Consider the following 18,965-nt stretch of genomic DNA (forward strand, 5'->3'; position numbering starts at 1 on the left):
TACTCAGAAAGGGAAATTTGGCCTGGTTCAGTTGGGTGATTAACCTGAAGGTCAACACAGAGGATAAAACTTCTCTGACCGCCTACTCTTTGATGGGAAAGTCCTACAAAAGTTTATTTATCTATAATTATATATAATATATATTTATATATAATGTATATATTTTGAAATGGGAGAAATCTGGACACATCTGCTCTAGTTATATCTAAAAAAGATTAGGAGCAGAGTTGTATCAGATGAGGTAGAAACTAGCAAATAACTCCCAGCTCAGTAGCTAAGGATCTGAGGACTGATGATTTCTACCATGTGTCTCTGGAGGCGTATGTGTGCATACACACACCAACACACAGTCACACACACACACTCACACCCATTTCAGGAGACATACACAGTGTTTGGGACCTGAAATAAAGTGTGTAACAACAGTCCTAAAGCGAAATGGATAGCATATACTTTGTTAGTTTCAAAAAGATTAAGAAAAACAAAGGATTACACAAATTTGCCCAGAAGAAGAAGCCAGAGATAGGAAAGATTTATCAGTTTGGCAAATGCCAGCCTCCCACAATGGTACCTGCCTGCATTTGGCAGGTTACATGGAAAACGGAAAGCAAAGAGTCTTAGTCTGGCCAAGAGTGAGTGTGAAAAAACCCAAGTTGTTCTGATAGTTAATTTCCTTTTACATATGCTTATCCAAAAATCTTATCTGTGGCATTTAACTGTGCTTGGTTGATACACGTTTAAAAAATTTCTATGATTCAGTCAAGCGAGAACAAAGTTGGTAAGAACTGATAATGCATTAATGGCCAGATTTTCTACTCTGATAGGCTGGAGTGATGCGATTCTATCATCTGTACAGACTTCATCCTCCTCCTCTGCACAGAAGTATGTTAAGTGACGATTAGCATAAAAGCAGCTGCAAATGCTTACTGTAGGGTAATTCATTAATATCCATTTTGGCTAAATCACAGAGATTCCCTTTTCTCTCTCCTCATAGTACTTATGCTGTTTCCCTTGCTACTGCATTAACATGCACTACAGAACTGATGTGAACTCTGCTGGCAAAGTACTCAGGAATCCATATGCCCTCTCACACTCAAACAAACCAGTGTTCATGGTAATAATTAATCACTTATAAGAAGCCTAAGTTGCAAATACAAAAATCTTTGAATTTATGCCAGCTGTTACTGTTGGTTTCTTGTTCCAAATTACCATAATGCAGACGAGCTCCAGGGCTCCAGGCACCCTAAGGCTGACAAACATATACTGTAGCAACATCATTCTAGCCTATGAGTTCATCTTCTGGATATACCTTCTGAGGTCTCTGCTAAAATGAAAAGTGACGTAGAGATTGTAAAGTGGATGTATTCCATACTGTGTGGATGCTCCACATATGCCTAGATTTTAGGTGCCTTTAGCTGTCCTCCTGCAGTAAGTGCTTAGCTTCCCTAGAGGTCCACAGTGAGGTATCGAGTGGTTTTGAAGTCATCCGGAGCTTACATCTGCTTCCAGAAGGTATCTGTCTACAGTAAGTCCTTCCTTCAATTTGCTTCTATATACAAGGGAAGGACACTGGTAGCAAAACCCTGCTACCTGAAGGCAGCAGCAAGTTTTCCAGAAGTTCCTCTTACAGCTGTTGCTGATACCTCAATGCTGTATGGAATCTGAGGGTGAGGATTCCATTAGCAAATCGATGATTTGTAATCATAGAATTGTTAGAGCTAGAGGGGATCTCAAGGACCATTTAGTTCCAACCCTCCTGCCGTGGGCAGGGACACACTAGATCAGATTGCTCAGAGCCACATCCAGCCTGGCCTTAAAAACCTCCAGGGATGAGGCTTTGACCACCTCCCTGGGCAACCTGGCAGTGTCTCACCACCCTCATGAAGAATTTCTTCCTAACATCTAATCTGAATCTACCCATTTCTAATTTTGTTCCATTCCCTCTAGTCCTATTGTTACCTGACACCCTAAACAGTCCCTCACCACATTTCTTGTCAGTCCCCTTAAGATACTGGAAGGCCACAATAAAGTCTCCTTGGAATCGTCTCACCTCCAAATTAAACAACCCCAACTCTCTCAGCCTGTCTTCACAGGAGAGGTTCTCCTCAATCCTCATTTACAGGAGCTGAAGATCAGATCCTTAATCTGCCAAAAGGAGTGCGACCGAACACATCCATTAGCAGAATTGTGTCCTAATCACTACCTTACTAGCTCCTGCTGATGCTGTTTTGCTTTGTATGATAAAATTTCTGTTTGTGGAGAAGGGGTTTGGAACAGGGACATAGGGAGATTCTTTCCTCCATGCTCCAGGTTCCACTATATCTGGTAAAACTTGTGTCCTCTATGCAGCCCTTCCTGTGGAATTTCCTTGCCTGACATTTTCAGAGTACATGCAACAGTGACAAGAAAAGTCAAGTCAGGGTTGACCCGTTGCTTTCAAATGATCCAGTAGTGCCCCACAGCCCTGTGATCGCCTCAGCAGCAGCTAGCAGGTGTAGCAAGAGTGGTCAGTGTGAGCAAGGAATATAGCACTGGCATGTCTTATCTGAGTAGTTTCATGTGGATCCATTTCTGATGTCATTTTCTTCTTCTCTTTTAAAGGGAAAAGTGATGTAGAGCCAAAGAGTCCAGAGAAAAGCGCAACCAATACGTCGTAAGTCACTTTTGCATTTAAGATTGGAGAAGGCAGCTGTGTTTTTATGAGATTTGTTGGGCAAAATAGAATTTGTTTGTTTTCATTAAGATAAAGCACTTTCACTGATGCTTTTCTTAAAATGGCTTTTTAGATAATGACTAAACATTAATTATGCCTACAACTTTTGCATGCTAGTAAGTCAGGCATCTTTGCAAGTGAAGTGGTTCCATATCATGCTGAATAGATAGATTATTTTTGTGGGTGTGTGAGGCTGGCCTTTTCAACCTTACTTCAACATCACCTTAATGCTGCTGGAGTTTGTCACACTTGCTAAAAAAATATCATGTCACATACGCCTTTGATGTACCGATGTAATTTTAAAAGTCTGCAGTCTGCAGCTTCACCTCCGAATTACTTGAAATCCAATTACAGCTATCTCCAGTCTCTCACGATTTTGTTGATGTTTTTGAATTAACAAAAGAACTCAAGAAATAGATAGGAACAGGCACTTGTAATATATCAGTGTTCACCTTCATTCTAGTGCAACAATAGAAGCTTTTGCCATTTTTAACTCTAGTATACAAAGGATTGAATTGTTTTGCCAGCATAAACCAGCCTATGAAAAAAGATGGGCTGGAAGTTAAAAAAAAAAGACATAAAATAGTGTCATTCTCTCAAACTGACATAGATAAGTGAATTCCTGTAATAACTACCAGTGAGGAGCATTTTGAATTTCTGCAAAACCATTCACCTTTTTAATCCTATTTGAGGGAGGAAAGTTCTTGTAACAGTCAGTCATGTGAATTTTAGAGTGAATCTTGCCCAAAATTTATGTTTTCTGATTCCTGTTATTTAAATTCAGAGCATTCTATCAAGTAAATCTCACAAGGTGTCACCATTTGTTACATGGCCTAAAGTAGTCACAGAAGGAGGTACAATAACAGTGATTTATTGTGGGATGTTTTGATTTCTGCTGCAAATACGCATTAAAAATCTTCTGGAAATTAATCTAGAAGAAGATTTGACATGGTGTAAGGAATGGCTTGCCCAGATTGTGTTGTGGAATGTAATTACAGCATGTGAGCATATTTAGCCAAACTTATTAAATGAATTAAGCATTAGCAGCCTTATGCTTTCTGATAGCTGGGAATGGTTAATAGAATGTTTCCAATAATTACCATTTTTAAATATAATATTGCAATAAAGACCGAAAGAAGAAGAGTTTTAATGCCATCTGGAGGTATTTTGGAGAAATGAACACATTTATTTTTGCTGATATTTAGCAATATGTAAAACATAAGCCATCCTCCAAAGAGTTTTTTTTAGATCAATGGTATTTTATTTATATCTTGTACTTTTCTTTCTTCTCCTACACTTGGTTAAAATCACATAAGCTCTCTGAACCCACACTGGGATATTCTGAGTTCAGAGATATACCCCAATATGTTTATGGTTTTGGTTTGAGACCACATACTGTGTCATATAGTGGGGTGTATTAGAGTCAGCAGACTTGAGTATCTAGTTAGGTTGAAAAGTTCCTTACCTAATAAGATGTCTTAGTACAACCTTCTGAAACTGTGCTGTCTACTGGATATAGTGTATTTATTATCTTTGTTATATTTAGTGTATTATAATGCTTAGTATATTTAGTATATTATAACGCTTATCTTTAAATTGCTACTATCTGCTAAGGCTATCCCACAGCAGACACTGGTTCCCAGAGCAATTTTTAGAAGTGGAAATGACTGCTTACGATCGCAAAATTGGAGAAGCAGAGGTCCCTCTAAATTGAGAAATTGTTTGTATGGCAGAGGAGACTAGGAGAAAAAGGTGGAGATGAGAGGAAGGAAACCAGCAAGTGCTGTGCCAGGTGGAGGAAGAAATTGAGAGGGATACAGCTAAGGAGGAAAAGGAATTGCAGATGCCAGATTTTCAGAAAAAGATACAAAATTGCGAATATTGGATGAGAAACCAAGGTCAAATACTGGAAATAAGAATGAAGGGAGAGAAAGCTATTAGTAAACTCAAATATATGTGTTATTGAATAGAGGGCTGAACTTTGCAAAACAGGTAGTGTTTCTTGTAATCAGACTACCAAAAAGACAGGAAGAATTAAAACCTTTATTAACTTTTGGATGACAAACTTGATCACCTGAAAGCTGCATAGGTGGTATTATATGAATGCCTTCTGTAAATATCCATAATAGAGGTGGTAACTGTGGACTTCGATTCAAAATGTGTTTTTGTTTGTTTGGAACTCAAGATTAATTCTTTAGAGGATCTTTGGGAATAACTTTGCAATTTTTAACTTTTAGATATGTTTCTACTTTATGTGAGTCTTCATCCTCAAATTTGCTGCACTGCCTTCTTAAAAGTTGTACAAGGAAACCTATATATATGAAACTGCAATTACAGAAGAATTGGCTTACACATTTGCTAAGCTAAGGAGCTTTAACTTGAACAGATTTCTGAAAATGGTAACTAAATCAAATGGTATTCCTGCTATATTATTATTAATAGTAATAGTAGCAGTAGTGGTCTAGGGAAGTTGTGGATGTCTCATCCCTGGAAGTGTTCAAGGCCAGGGTGGATGGGGCTTTGAGCAACCTGGTCTAGTGGAAGATGTCTCTTCCTACAGCAGCAGGTTTGGAACTAGATGATCTTTAAGATCTTTAAGTTCTATTCCAACCCAAACCATTCTGTGATAATCAAATATTACAATGAAGTAAACTAACTCATGTTGATATGTAGGTGCACACTGATGTCCCAGTTCTTTTTCTGCTATCTTCTGTTGACCTTTCCCAGGTTTCTTCTCTTTCCCACCTTCTTGGACAGACTTTTACTCCTGGTTCTCAGGTAGTCATGAACACAGACTTCTCTGTTCTTTTGGGGATGTAGAAGCTGCATCTGTGTGCATGTGCACACATGGATGCGTGACTGCATGTGCCTGCATCTGTCTACAGAAATGGACATTCTCTTCCCCTGTGTACATGGAGATGAGCATGCCATTGCACATGTACATGGAGATGAGCATGCCATTGCACAGCTGGACACTCCTTTTTAGCACCCCTGCCAGAAGGTGCCAACTGGATTCCTTCGACGCTTGTGAGAGGGAGCTGGCAGGGATGTGTAAGCAGAAAGGTATGTGAGGAGCATGAATACTGCCAGAGGTGCCTGTGGATAGAGAAGTCCTGCACCCTCTTGTGAGGTGTTGCTCCTTCGAGAGTGTCCTGAGGAGTTCAGTTGGCAACTAATGGCAGGGGTGTTAAAAACGAGTGACACTGATGTAGCAGAAATGGCAAGTTGAGGCCTGAGCAGGAGACACTATGGATTCATTTCACTGTGAATCAGTGTTCCCGTGTGAAAATGGAACAAACAGCAACAAAAAAAAAAAAAAAAAAAAAAAAAAAAAAAAAAAAACACAAACCAAATCATGTTGGCCTAGATAAAAATAACATAAAAGGCAAGGAAGAGCAAATTAATGTTTCTTTCTTGCACATGTCTTTTTTATTTTCCTCAGACATGTTACAAGCCACACACTCAAGCCAAGCTTATATGACTCAATTCATCCCTGGTGCAGATTTACTACCTCCATCCAAACATTATTTATGCAGCTTCAAAGGACAGGTTGATTACCCTCCTGAATCAGACAGCGAGGCGCTTGTGAACCAAGCATTTACATGAAGTCTTCCCTCAAGACCTGAGCTCCAGGTGCTCAGAAACAGATATAACCCTGTGACCTCAAGCCCTAGGGCCAAAGCTGGTACCAGTAACCTTCAAGAATATAGAAGTCTAGAGTGCAGGATGCATGGCGGCCTGTTCAGAGGGATTTGGGTACAGTAAATACGTCATTCTGAATAGCATTATGCATGGTGGCTTTTTTTCCCTGTATTCATCAGCTCCCTAAATAGACTTGGTATGACACAACTGTCCGATGATAATAATATTTAACATTAGGAAACTAGTATGCATTAGATGATACACATCAACTGATCCAACATCCTAATAAAGCAGATAAATAAGGGCATTTTTTACAGTGCTAAAGACTACTAAGATGGATATAAGAGAATGAGAATGGTGCAAAAGCAGGGAGGAAGTCTGAGTAGAGCTTTTGCACGGTATTCCTGTGGCCTTCACTGTCTCGGCATGCACAACAATCGCCTGAGCTGGCACTGAAGAATTGCAATAAAAGGTACAAACAATGCAAAGGTGTTAAGCTGTCTGCAGTCTTCCCCAGCTGATTCACGTTCTTTGTAATTGAGTGCTTTCAAAGCCACAAGAATTCTGGATTTGAAGAGAGCTTCTTGTTGTACTCAGTATAGATAACTCTATGGGTTATCTAGTTACACCTTCACTGAGCATTTCTAAACTTTTAGGACTATTCAGAAATATCCAGCAATGTTTCATTCTTTTGGGTTTGTGACAAAAGGTTTGATTTTCAATGGTCAGAAAATGTTTGTGGATTTTGTTACAAACATCTAATTCATATTAAAATCTTTTCTCCCCCTGGTAGTACCAGACATAGTCTGAAAGGGCTACATTAAGGATTGGAGGAAGGATGAAGGAAGAGTGCTCTCTCCTGTTCTTTAGTATTTTCAGATACAAGATTATAGTCTTTCTTTGGCAAAAACGATCCTTCCAGTAAACCTTGGAATGTTGCAATTAAAACTTGCAATTTTATAAAATTTTTGTGCAAGTGATTCTGACCAGTGTGCATGTTTCAGAGGACCTGGCAGTGTCATAGAAACTCCTCAGCGAGCTGGAGATCTGTGATCTTCCATCCTCCCATGTGCAAAATATGAGAATAATTCAAAAATGGCACAAATAACACAAAGCACTCAGCAAGACTGCTGCTCTTGGGATGACTTTCGATGTGTCTGTGGTGATGTTCTTCAGTACATTTGTGTTTGCAAATGATTTCCAGTTCAGACTACCCAAGGTTAATCATGCCTGACTGTGATTCACTGCTATGCATTTACCTCGACATTTCTAGTGCACTAACTTAATGACATCAGGGATAGCAACTAGATATCTTGGTGCTGTCTCTTTATTATCCCTCCCACAATTGTTTTCATGCTGAGCTGCTCCAGACTTTTCCCTCCCTTTTTACAAGAGAATTAACTAAGATTGAGGGAGGCTTTTATAATTTATGGCAGTCATGCAAGTTTTGTCCTTTGCTAATGCTCTCTGAGAATCGCACCAATCTCAGCGTATGTGTTTGCTTGCTTGCTTTTGCCACACAGAAATAGATGTTGGCTCTGTTCCTTCTCTGCGCTGGTCACAAGCATCACTTGGAAAATAATTATCTCAGGAGTATCTTCATTAACAGTACTAAATTTAACATCTTCCAAGCTGCCCATTTGCAGACATTAGTGCTAGAGTCTCTTGCCCATTCAGTGGTTGCTCATTGTTCTCATCACCCTGATTCTCCTTGAGAAGGAAATAGGAAACGGGTACTCAGAGCAGCGTCACTGTTGTTCTTGCTTCATGTGACCTACCTCCATATTGGCACAAACATTGCCTGTTGGTTTCTTTCCTTCTCTTCCTCTGTTCTTTCTTGCCCCTTGTATCTTCAGTGACTCACAGATAGTTATTCAACAGCCAAGAAGTCCTGCTGATTTCCCCTTCTGCAGGTGGGAAAACTGAGGAAAAGGGGTTACAGCGTGCTTCCAGAGAACAGAGAGAAGTAGTCTGGAATACAGGAGATCAGCTTGAGTGAGTGCTGATAATGCACCATCCAGCTCTTAGACCCCAGGGAGATTGACCTCTCCCATCTGGCTGATGTGGTATTGACCTTAAGTCTCTCAGGGAACAGCCGCAACCTGATGGAACACTGGAGGTGGAAGAGGAGCCTTAATCCCACCTCACTTCATCAAAAAAGCCTTGACTTTCCCTCATCTAAAATAATAATTAGACTATCACAGCAACTATTCTCATTAATATTTGTACAAGCTATTGAAAAATGTAGTATTCTCTAAGAATGGCTAAGACACTCACTCAGAACCATAAAGGAAATGAGTGGTAGTTTCAAGTTTATAAAGCCAGACTTAGGTATTAAGTGGTGTATGCCCTCAGGAGTGCCAGGTGTAGGGAGATGATGGGGAGAGCAGGAGCTGCTGTCTGTCCCAGTTTCCTAGAGACTTGGTGAGCATGGACAGCCCCTGCCCCATCACCACTCTCCCATCTTCCCTCCAGAGTTTCAGTCTTGGCTGAGGGGTCACCTAATTTAAATGAGAAGGATTTGGCTTTTGTCTTGGTGAACTGATAGGAAAAACGAAAGGGGCAAAGCATGCAAACTGCAGAGGGGAAAAAAAACTCCAGTGATACATTTTCAGTATCCTGTTAGTTTGCCAAAAGGAACATGATGTGTCAAGCCAAACCAGAAAATAGCTAACAGATGGGTCTGGAGGACAATGGAACAAGGGAAATGCCTGCAACTGTGGAAGTCAGTTCTGTGTAAAGGGCTGCCCAAACTTCTATGGCTTTTAACCTGATTTTAGCTTTTAGATTAAGATGCCAAGACAAATTCCCAAAGCCTTCCACAGTTCAGGTTGTGGGCATTTTAGACAGCAAGAACACCTGCAGCAGACACATCAGCCAATGATTTGGTGACACCTCTTTTAGTAACTCCGTCGGCTCTACTGAGGACTGCCAAGAGCCTATCAGCCTGCTCCCAAGCCACAGATGACACTGCTTTGCTGAGAAATGCAGCTTCTAAGGGATGGCAGACAATTTGAAATTACATGCTTTAAGTTAGTTTTTGAGATGTATTGTTTCTGAGAACATCAGTGCATCAATGTCCCTGATGTTTCTAAGAGAAATCTTGCATGAAAACAAACAAAACCTCACACAAACAACAACAAAAACCAACCAAACAAAAAAAACAGGAAAAAAAAACCTTACTATGATGAATGAAGACAGTGTTTTTCAGAATAAGGAAGTCCTGAAAATAGTAGAAGTGAAAGTCTGGTGTTTATCCATGAGCCAATTCACTGGCAGAAGAAGACTGGCTTCATTGCACTGTTCCACCTGTTTGCTCAAGCCCCAGCTTTCAGAGCTAACCTCTAACACTGTCAGACTGTCACTCTGCTCAGACAGTCCAGCAAGAACAGCTTAAATTTTTAAACACACTCCTCAGCTCTCATTTTGCCATGAAAAAGTATTTTTTTCCTGTCCTCTCCCCTGAAGAATTACTCTAGTCTATGTATGAAGCATTTTTCTCTGCATTAAGTATATAGAACACAAAAAAATTCAATTCCACCATAACTTTCCAGTTCAAGAAACAAAATTATTTCACTTGTGGGATGCATTAGAGCTGCTGTGGTATTGTCACAATGCTGATGTGAACCTTGCCTACCAATTCCTAATGTTTTTTGAGCAGATTTTTTTGATTTTCAGTGTACAATGCTGCTGAGAGTTCACAAAAATTTATTGATACCAACAAATCTGTCTTCTTCAAATGCTGTAAAGATGTTTTCTTCGAAGATGTTGGCTTTCACAGGTCTTGTCTCAATCTGTCTTTGAGCTTTAGCAAAGTTAAGGAAGAGATATTATTTGTGATACTTTTGGTATAGACAGCAGTTGAAATTAAGACAAGTAAAATATCTTTAAATAACATCATATAGAAAGATCTTAAAAATACAGTGGCCATAACAGCAGATGAGATGGGACTTAGGTGGTTGGTTTGGAAAGAAAACACCTGGAAGACCAATCTGATTTTATTTGCAGCTGTGGTTTTCCTGAGACAGAATTTAGCTTCTCTTGAGTTTGAGTCAGACAGAAAAAAGCTTTATCCAAGATGTCAAGAGGAAAGGGGCAGATGAATGCTAAATAAAAGTGCTCCTGAGGACCAAAAATTTGTGATTGACTTACACGAGGTGAGGCAGGGTCTTTATTGTCCTATTTTTAAATGCTAGCCCTCTCTTTTACCAGATATAGCAAATAGCTTGAGATACCACCCTTATCACTGGAGGGCTCAGCACAGAGTTTTACTTATAAAATCCACTTGATACAGGCCCTCTTGTTTAGCACATTCACCTTTACTACCTACCTGTACTCTGCACACTGGAGAGAAAAATAATTAGCCACTGGAAGCTGCCCTTGTTTTGGTGTCACCCTTGGCTCAAAGCTGAAGGGGAGAGTGATTTAATGCAAGAGAAACCTTCACTTCAAAACACCAACTTTTGTCCCATTTGAAAACTTACTATACTATACTATTATTTCTAATTTTATACTGAGTCAAAACTGCTTCTGTAACACTGATGTTCACTTAACATCACTTGGAATAGAGCTGACCAATTAAACTGCCTAAAATGTCATCATTCGTGAGGAAATATGTTCCTGTATTGCACCAAAAGCTTTTTTTTTTTTCTCATAGGCGCTGTTTTCATTGGACTTTGTCATTTGTAAGGGACTAACTGGGAATTTTAAATGTATTATGTATTAGCTCTGAATACAGTGGTTAAAGAAGGGTTGCCAGGAAAATCAGGAGATGCAAATACCTGAGAAGTCTGTTTCATCAGAAATGCCACCAGGAAGGCAGGCACCATCAACCTCGCTCTGTATTTTTCCTCTGAAGAGAATGATAAATGGAAGCTCAGCGTCTCTCACACTGCGTGGTGGTGTTTTGCTGGGCTAAAATTCCTGGTTGCTGGGGTAACACGTTTTGGAAATCCTCTACCCTGGAGGAAAGCTGCTGCAACTTGAAACCTGCCGGAGTTGATGCTCAATGGGGCACCACCACTGCTGGGTGCAGAGGGCTGCCGGCTTCGCCAAGGGATTTTAGGCAGGGAAACAAAATAAAATGGGTCCAAAAGAAGAGAAGGGCAATCGGGAATGTTCAATAGTTCCAGGCTCTCATAACCTGTTTTTCTTTCCCCACACCATCACCATGTCCTGTCAGCCAAAGGGCGGGGAGTTACCTTGTTCCGAGGCTGAATCGCTGGCTGATGGGAAGATGAGAGGTGTGTGGTGCCTGGAGCATGGAGAGAGGCAGAGGAGGGCGAGAAGGAAAGAAAGAGATACAGGATTCTGGCCAGCTGCCAAGAAAAATAACTAACATTTTGCAAAAGAGAAACCCTAAGACTGAGGTCATAGTATGGAAAAAGTCTGTTTCACAGACTCTTGAGCCTGAATACAGGCCAAGTTGTGGGGTTTTTTTTTTTGTTTTCTTTTGTTTTTAAATGCAAGTATCCTATTAACATTTGAACACTAAAGTTCGTCCAGGAATGGAAAGATTTTGGAATTTGAAGTGCCTTAGTTTTCATCTTTGCTGGTATACAGATATATTTTTTTAATTACAAGAAAGTGGTGTTTTGAACGAGAAGCTCCTTTTTTTTGCTTTACCTTATTTTACAACTATGAAGACCAACTTAAGAGAATCTAAAGAAGTGCCTGTTTCTCCCACAGAGTGACCAATTAAACAAAAAAAAAAAAAGAAAGAAACTTTTATAGCTTGGCGGACAACTTATTATTTGCCATGCAAAATACAAAAAGATACTGAAATGTGAAACGATGATGAATTTTCCTGTGTGGAAAAGTCCTACTGTTCAACTGTGAAATGCTGTGATTTTTTTAAACCTTTATAGCAGCAAGCTGACAGTTTCATGGCAAATTACTTCTCATACCCAACTAAACAAATTCTTCAAGTTTTTCTGCCTCAATCGCTGGATTTGGATTAAATACCAGTGTGGATATTTTTTAACTGGGAAAAAACCCCACTCTGGATTTGTTAGGATGTTATTGCAAGCAAGTTTTCTGGTCTTTGATTTGCTAAGCTACAACTGGAATCTGCCTTCCTCAGGGTAAGACTATTTCCACATTATCGTTTCACCTGCGGTATTTTAAGAGGGAGAATATTATATCTCAGTGTGTATTTCAGCTTTGTGCAGTCTGTTCTTTGTTTAGCATGCAGACAAGCTTCATCTCCCAAAAGAGATGTGGAATATATTTATTGGCAATTTAGGATTGATGATAGATTTGACAAGCAAGCAGGGTGACACACTGAAGCTGTCAAAGCTGGAGATGAATCAGCACAAAGGTTTGGATGAGGTGTATTGTTCCTGAGATTCAAAGGGGTTATACTTATAGATCATTCCAAAATCAAGGCAACTGTATCAATGACTTACAATAATAAAAGCTAAGTTTTTCCAAGGGAAGGAGAAAAAAAGAAAAGGGGTTTGATTGGCCCACAGACTTTTTGTGGCAAAATAGTGCAATAGCAGCTGGCATTTCTGCATGCCAATTTTTATTAGTTTTGCAAGATATTTTGTCAGGATCCATTTTTGCTGATCCCCTCTTGCGTGGCAGAAACTGTAAGCAACTGTAAGTAGAGAGAAGGAATTTCTTGACATATTGCTTCAGAGATGTACTCCAGGAGGTGTAATAGATCAGGTATACCAAATTAGAACAGAACTGATCTGTTACCTGATAAGCATGTGGATTTACTATGTATTAAATTGTATTAGAAATCAGTGCAACTGTGGGTGAAAAACCTGTACTTTCACCATCATCTTTCCTACTATCGATGCAAAGCAGACAAATCAGCACAAATAATCTCTTTATTTAATAGAATGATACAAAGGATGAGTAAATTATCCTTTTGTACTCTGATGACCAATGCTTGTGCCGTTTTTAATAGCTGACGTTTGAAGGTGCAGAGGAGGCCTTCCGCCTGAAGTCCCCTAGGCAGATGAGGCAGACAACCCAGACAGGTGACCTGGCTTGACATAGTTCAGAGTCCCAGCACAGCAAAGAGTGAAGAAAAGGTCTGATTGGGAACCTCAGAGTATCACAGAATGCAATCTCAAAAATAGTTTGTCATCAATGTGGTCTGTACTGTTTTTAGCTGCTGGAAGTCAGAATTCATGTGGCTGCTCATGTAAAATCCACATTTTCCCCATAACTTATACGATGAATGTTAATATGAGACACAAACTTGAATACTTGCAATCTCTGTAAGCTACAGCAGTTTCTACATATTTTTGTGAAAGAAAGGATGAAGCCTTTTGCCACACACTGTTAAAAAGCCCCAGGCTCTTTCTCTGTCACAATTAAGGTTCTAATTTCACAAATAATTATGTCCAAGCATGATCCTTTCCAGTAGGACGTCTTCCAGCATTTTTGCTGTTTGAAAGACCAAGAGTTCTTGTGGATACCTAAACTTGTGTTTATGCTGTGCTGCCCATCTCCAATTCAGTTAAAAAGCACTTCACCATGAGCTGCATGCTTTACTCTTCACAGAGTCTGTGTCAAAATAAGTGGCCTGCTACAGTGCCTGCATGTGGAAACACCAAGGGGAAAAAATGTGGATCCTGTGTTTGTCAGGGTGGAGGTCTGCTTCTTCTCCCTGTTCCTCACAGCTGCCACTTGCGCACTGATCATTGCACCCCACAGCACAGTAATCCCAATGCAGCTCCATTAAGCAAATGTTCCAGCATCAAGGCTAGGAGACAAATGGTCCCTCAGAAAAGGCATCCCTTCCTCCTCTGAAGAGTGCTGCTTTCCTAGGCTTTATATTGAAGAGAAACTTCTTCCTGATCCTTTCCCATAGGTTTCCTTGCTCTTTAAGAGTGGTTGGCTGATATCACAGCATGCATGCTAACATACGAAGCCCTCTAGCACCCATGGCAGCCTCCTGGGATTGATGCTGAGTAGCTAGCAGTCAGGAACCAAATTTCTAGCCCTGAAGCCTGGGAGGTAGTGGAATAGAGAGAAAGGGAAAGATTAGAGGTATAGCAACAGAAGACTTGTCAGCCAGATAAGATTTTGAGTTTCATTATTGCATGTAACACATAAGATGAAACAAATAGATAGACATATATAATAAACAAACAGTAAGAGGTACACACAAAGCTGCATGGAGAAGGTTAGATTGGTAGAAGGACCTGAAATACCAATATTATTCACAGATTGACAGATAGCATCGGGTTGGAAGGGACCCTCAAAGGTCATCTTGTCCAAATCCCCTGCAAGGAGCGAGGACACTTCCAAGTAGATCAGACTGCCAGGGCCACATCAAGTCTGATCTTGAATGCATCCAGGGACAGGGCCTCAGCAGCATCCCAGGGCAACCTGTAAACTCATTGTAAAGAGTTATTCCCAACTTGCATGTACTCCCTTGAGACAACAGTAGGTGAATGACTCAGTAAGAGTTATCTCCAGCCATTATCCAAGATTATAAAAAAGTAACAGCCCTCCTTTTAAAATTACTTTGGTAATCATCATTAGCTTGACCCCAGTTGGCTCAATGATGTTGCAGAGCTATGAATTCACTATGAGAAGAACAGCTCTTTCTGTGCCCTGAAGAAGACAAAAGCTTTCCAGCCTATCTGAAAAACAAGTGCCCCTTGCTCAAGCCACTTAGGTTTTTCTACCTGAGGAAAGTTAAAATCTCATCTTACTTCTTTTCATGCACTTGTCATCCACTCCAAGTTTTATCCAAATAAACCTCTATTTCTTTTCAAATAACGTCTTCAATATGACTTGCATTAGCTTTAAAGACTCACCAAGGACAGAGCAGTCCAGGCTGACACTCCTGGTTTCCAATACGGAAGCAACTGCACAAATCTTACCCTTCAGTTCTGCAGCTCAGTTAATCAAGTACTTAATGTCCCAAGAAGCTGCTGCCTTCCAAAGCCAAGAAGCATCTAGGTCCCATTCCCATCTTTGGCCACCAGACACAGTGACATTTAGAGACTTTCCACCCATCACACCGTGTTACATAACTCTTCCCCTCTTCCCAGCCCACGGAGTTGGTGAAATTAAATAGCATGAAAAATTAACCCCAGCCTTGTTGGAGCGTGGCTGGGTAATGTGTGGCCTCATTTGCAGCTACAGGAGAAAATATGCTGCTGCTTTGGTAGCGGGGGCTCTGTGTGGGGGCTTGGTAGAGGGGAGCCCAGAAGCATGAACCCTGGGACCACCTCTACAACCCTGCATCCTTGCCCACCCTCCAGGTATCTGCAGGCATTTCAGACCCTATGGACAGGGTGATTTCCAATTTATCTTTCCCTGTCTTGTCCCCTGCAGTACATCCTATGCCATGCACCACCTCTCTGATTTTCTTTCCTCTTTCTTTTTTACTGCACCTTTTCTGCTACTCTTCTACCAACCCCATCCCTGTTTTGTCAGGTTTATCACATGCAGTGTTTTTTCTTCTTGCTTTTCACCTCTGATGGCCCTTCCCTTCTCCATGTCCCTATGCCTTCTGAAAATCAGAAAAGAAATAGATAGATATATGTATCAAGGGATACACAAATATACTCACAGCAACTTAGGTTCCTCGATTAGTGCTAATTCAACTTTCTTCTTTATTCCTCCGTCATGTCACCTTTGCTTCATGGTGAATCACTAGGCTGTGGACTAACTTTTAACATTGCCCCAGTCTTCCTTTGAGGCACACAGTTTTCCATTACTTGTCTTTTAAGAATCACACACACACACACACACACACACAAAAAAAAGAGCAAAGAGAGAAATTAATATGGAGAAAAGTTTTACTTATCTACAAAACGTGTTCCTTTTATAACTTTCAGCATGATTGACAGAAATGTTTATTTAATCAAATTGCCTTTTCTGTCAGTATATTATTTAATGAGTAAGTCTTTTTTTTGATTGCATAGGAAATGTGGAAGCATTTGAGAATTTCTGATGTGCTATTTACTCATCCATTATGTTGGGAATCAGTTTAATTTCAATGTCAGCAGTGGAATTAATAATCATAACAGTTATCTGTCACAGTATGATCTATTTGGGGATTTTCTCACCAAACCAGCATATCCCCTCATTCTTTCACCAGAGAAGGAAGTTTTAAAAAAATAACAAAATGTGTTTTTGTTTTGATTATCCCTTCCAGGCTGCTTGTAGAGGCACATATCTTCATGCTTTAATTCAATACTGTGTCACTGATATGAAATCCTTTAGTATCATGAATTCTCACTACATTTTTCCCCACTTATTTCAATTCTGAGTTTCTCACACACTTCCATCAAGGATGGCTCCCCCATCAAAATGCACCCTCCCTTCCTGAAAAAAAAAAAAAGGACATTCCTATCTTTCCAGAGATACTGTAAAATCTCTTTTTTGGCATTCATGTTAATTTGGTATGACTTTGTTCTGGTTTTGGTGTTGCACTTCTTCATCAGATAAACGAGCTCCCTGTGTGAGAGCAGGGGAGTGCCTGAGCAGATGGATGGGAGGGAGGTGGACAGGGCCCGAATCCGGTTTCTGTTCGCTTTAGATTTCTTTTGGTTCTGTGATTATATGCAGCCTCAGATAAGTAAATAACTGATAAATGAATAAAACCTTGCAGCTGATACTTTTGTTAAGCACCAAGACATTTTTATATGGCTCCAAAGTAAGGGCAGTAACTATTAAATGAATTGCTTTTTAAATAAAACACATAAGAGAAATTTTTAAATCCTTCACTGTTCCTTAAAATGTTTTAGTGCCTCATTAATTCTTGATTAGACTGGTTGTTAAGAGACCATTATTATGTGGTAATAAGATGTAGGAAATTACCTCTAGGACTGTAGTCATGTCACACAGACCTGCTATAGTTAGGACTTCATCAGGTGCTGAGACCAAGTGCCAGTGATGTGAATTAGGGGTTCTCTGCCTGGTGGTGGGGCTCATAATGGTGTTTCTGTGTAATAGGGTGTTTTCTGAGATGATGTGAGTCCTCTGGTGCAGAAAAATGGAAAAGACTTGACAAAATGTAACCCTCTCAGCAGCCTCCTGTCCTTCAAGGGCTCTCCAGTCTTGCCTTTGGCAAAGCATGGAGACTGCTATAAAACAGTGGAATAAAATTACTTGCAATTACATGCATTTAAGTAATTTCAAATAAGCCTGAAGCTCATGCAGATGGAAGTCCACTCTTTGCAGTATGATTTATTAAGCAGAAAGTGTCATAGGAGATTTGGGGCCAGTCCAGCCCAATATTCCCAAACTAATGACCTCCTGAGGTCATTAGTATTTCTTTTGAACACACAACTCCCCTCAAAGCTTAGTAAAGCTAATCATTATTACCCTTTTATAATAGGAAAATGAGCCTTGAGGGTTATTTTTATTGTGATTTGTTGCAGCATTAATCAGCATTCTGAAGAAGAGACATACTTGGATGTGCCAGGCTGTATATATTTATTTTTCAGTATGTATAGTGCTTTTTTTTTCCTTTTTTTTTTTTTTGCCCCTAATCTCTTTTGATATTGATGCTCTAATGCTCACAATATGCAGCTCCCATTCATTCCCTGTACAGGGAGCATCACTGTCTTTGAAAAACACCAAAGATGCTAATAATTAAAACCACAAAGTGCTCTCTTGCCAGTACTTTCCTCTTTATTCCTTCCTGGGTTTTGATCTTTGCACAAGAGATGAAACACAGTCCTGGGAGGACAGAGAGCAGGTTGGTGCCAGCGTGGCTGCTGTCACTCTGCCAGTGTGCAGGGGTGACACCCTGCAGGCTGTGCTAGCACCTGCTCACCTACCTCTTGCTGTCAGGTTTCGGAGGGTGTTCACACCTCACGAGTGGTGTCAGGCCAAAGTTGCATGAGACCCCCCACTCCTGAGAGGCTCATGTTGTGCTTGAATCTGCAAAACAGGGCTATGGCCTGAGTTTCAGTCCTAAATATCCATGGTTGTTGTACATAGCTAGGGTGTGCTTTCACCCAGGTCTTCAAGCATTTCAAGCCCTTGGTGTGGTCACCATTTGCTCTTTGTGCTGTGTGTGACTGTGTCTCCTGTCCCATCCTGGAGCACCACCCTGGCACTCCTCAGGGACAGACCCTGAGCTGCAAGTACTGGAGAAGGGCACCTGGTGCTCATCCATGTTTAACGTTCACCATCCTAAGAGCTGAGACTGTAGGTAGCAGTCCCTGTACTTGCTGTTACAGCTGCTTCAGAAGCCAAAGTAGCCCCAAGACTGGTGCAGTCCAGGGGCACTGCTCTCCCTCATCTCAAGCTTCTAGGCCCCAGAGCAGCCCGAAGGGCATGCACACCCCTCCAAGCTGATTTTCACTCAGCCATTCTCACTGTGAGTGTGGGCACCCCCAGCATGGTGCTCAGCTTTGGCTGATTTTGGATGTGCCTGCCTGCCTTCCCGCTCACAGAGCCATACTGGTGCTGAGCTGCTGGCATATTCAGCCCCTGCATGGAGTGCCATGATGGCAGCAGACCCCCTCTCTGACTGACAAACGATTAGGCACCATCACCCCAGCTGCAGTTGGCATTTCACATGAAGCCCAAATGGTCCCAAGCAGGAATGCGGAACGCTTCCTGTATCTGCTGAAATGTATTTCTTAACATCTTGAGACAATAATCAGCAGCAAATTGT

General features: G+C 40.7%; 1 protein-coding gene across 1 annotated transcript in view; it reads left to right on the forward strand.

The window, feature by feature from the left end:
• AFF3 (ALF transcription elongation factor 3) overlaps window positions 1–18,965 on the forward strand; it is a 324,954-nt gene that overhangs the window by 186,030 nt on the left and 119,959 nt on the right. The window contains exon 8 of the mRNA XM_054382846.1: window positions 2,602–2,653. Within this exon, the coding sequence (XP_054238821.1) occupies window positions 2,602–2,653 (52 nt within the window). The remainder of the gene's footprint in view (window positions 1–2,601; window positions 2,654–18,965) is intronic.

Source organism: Indicator indicator, chromosome 1 (genome assembly GCF_027791375.1).
Source record: "Indicator indicator isolate 239-I01 chromosome 1, UM_Iind_1.1, whole genome shotgun sequence".
In the NCBI taxonomy this organism is placed as follows: Eukaryota; Metazoa; Chordata; class Aves; order Piciformes; family Indicatoridae; genus Indicator; species Indicator indicator.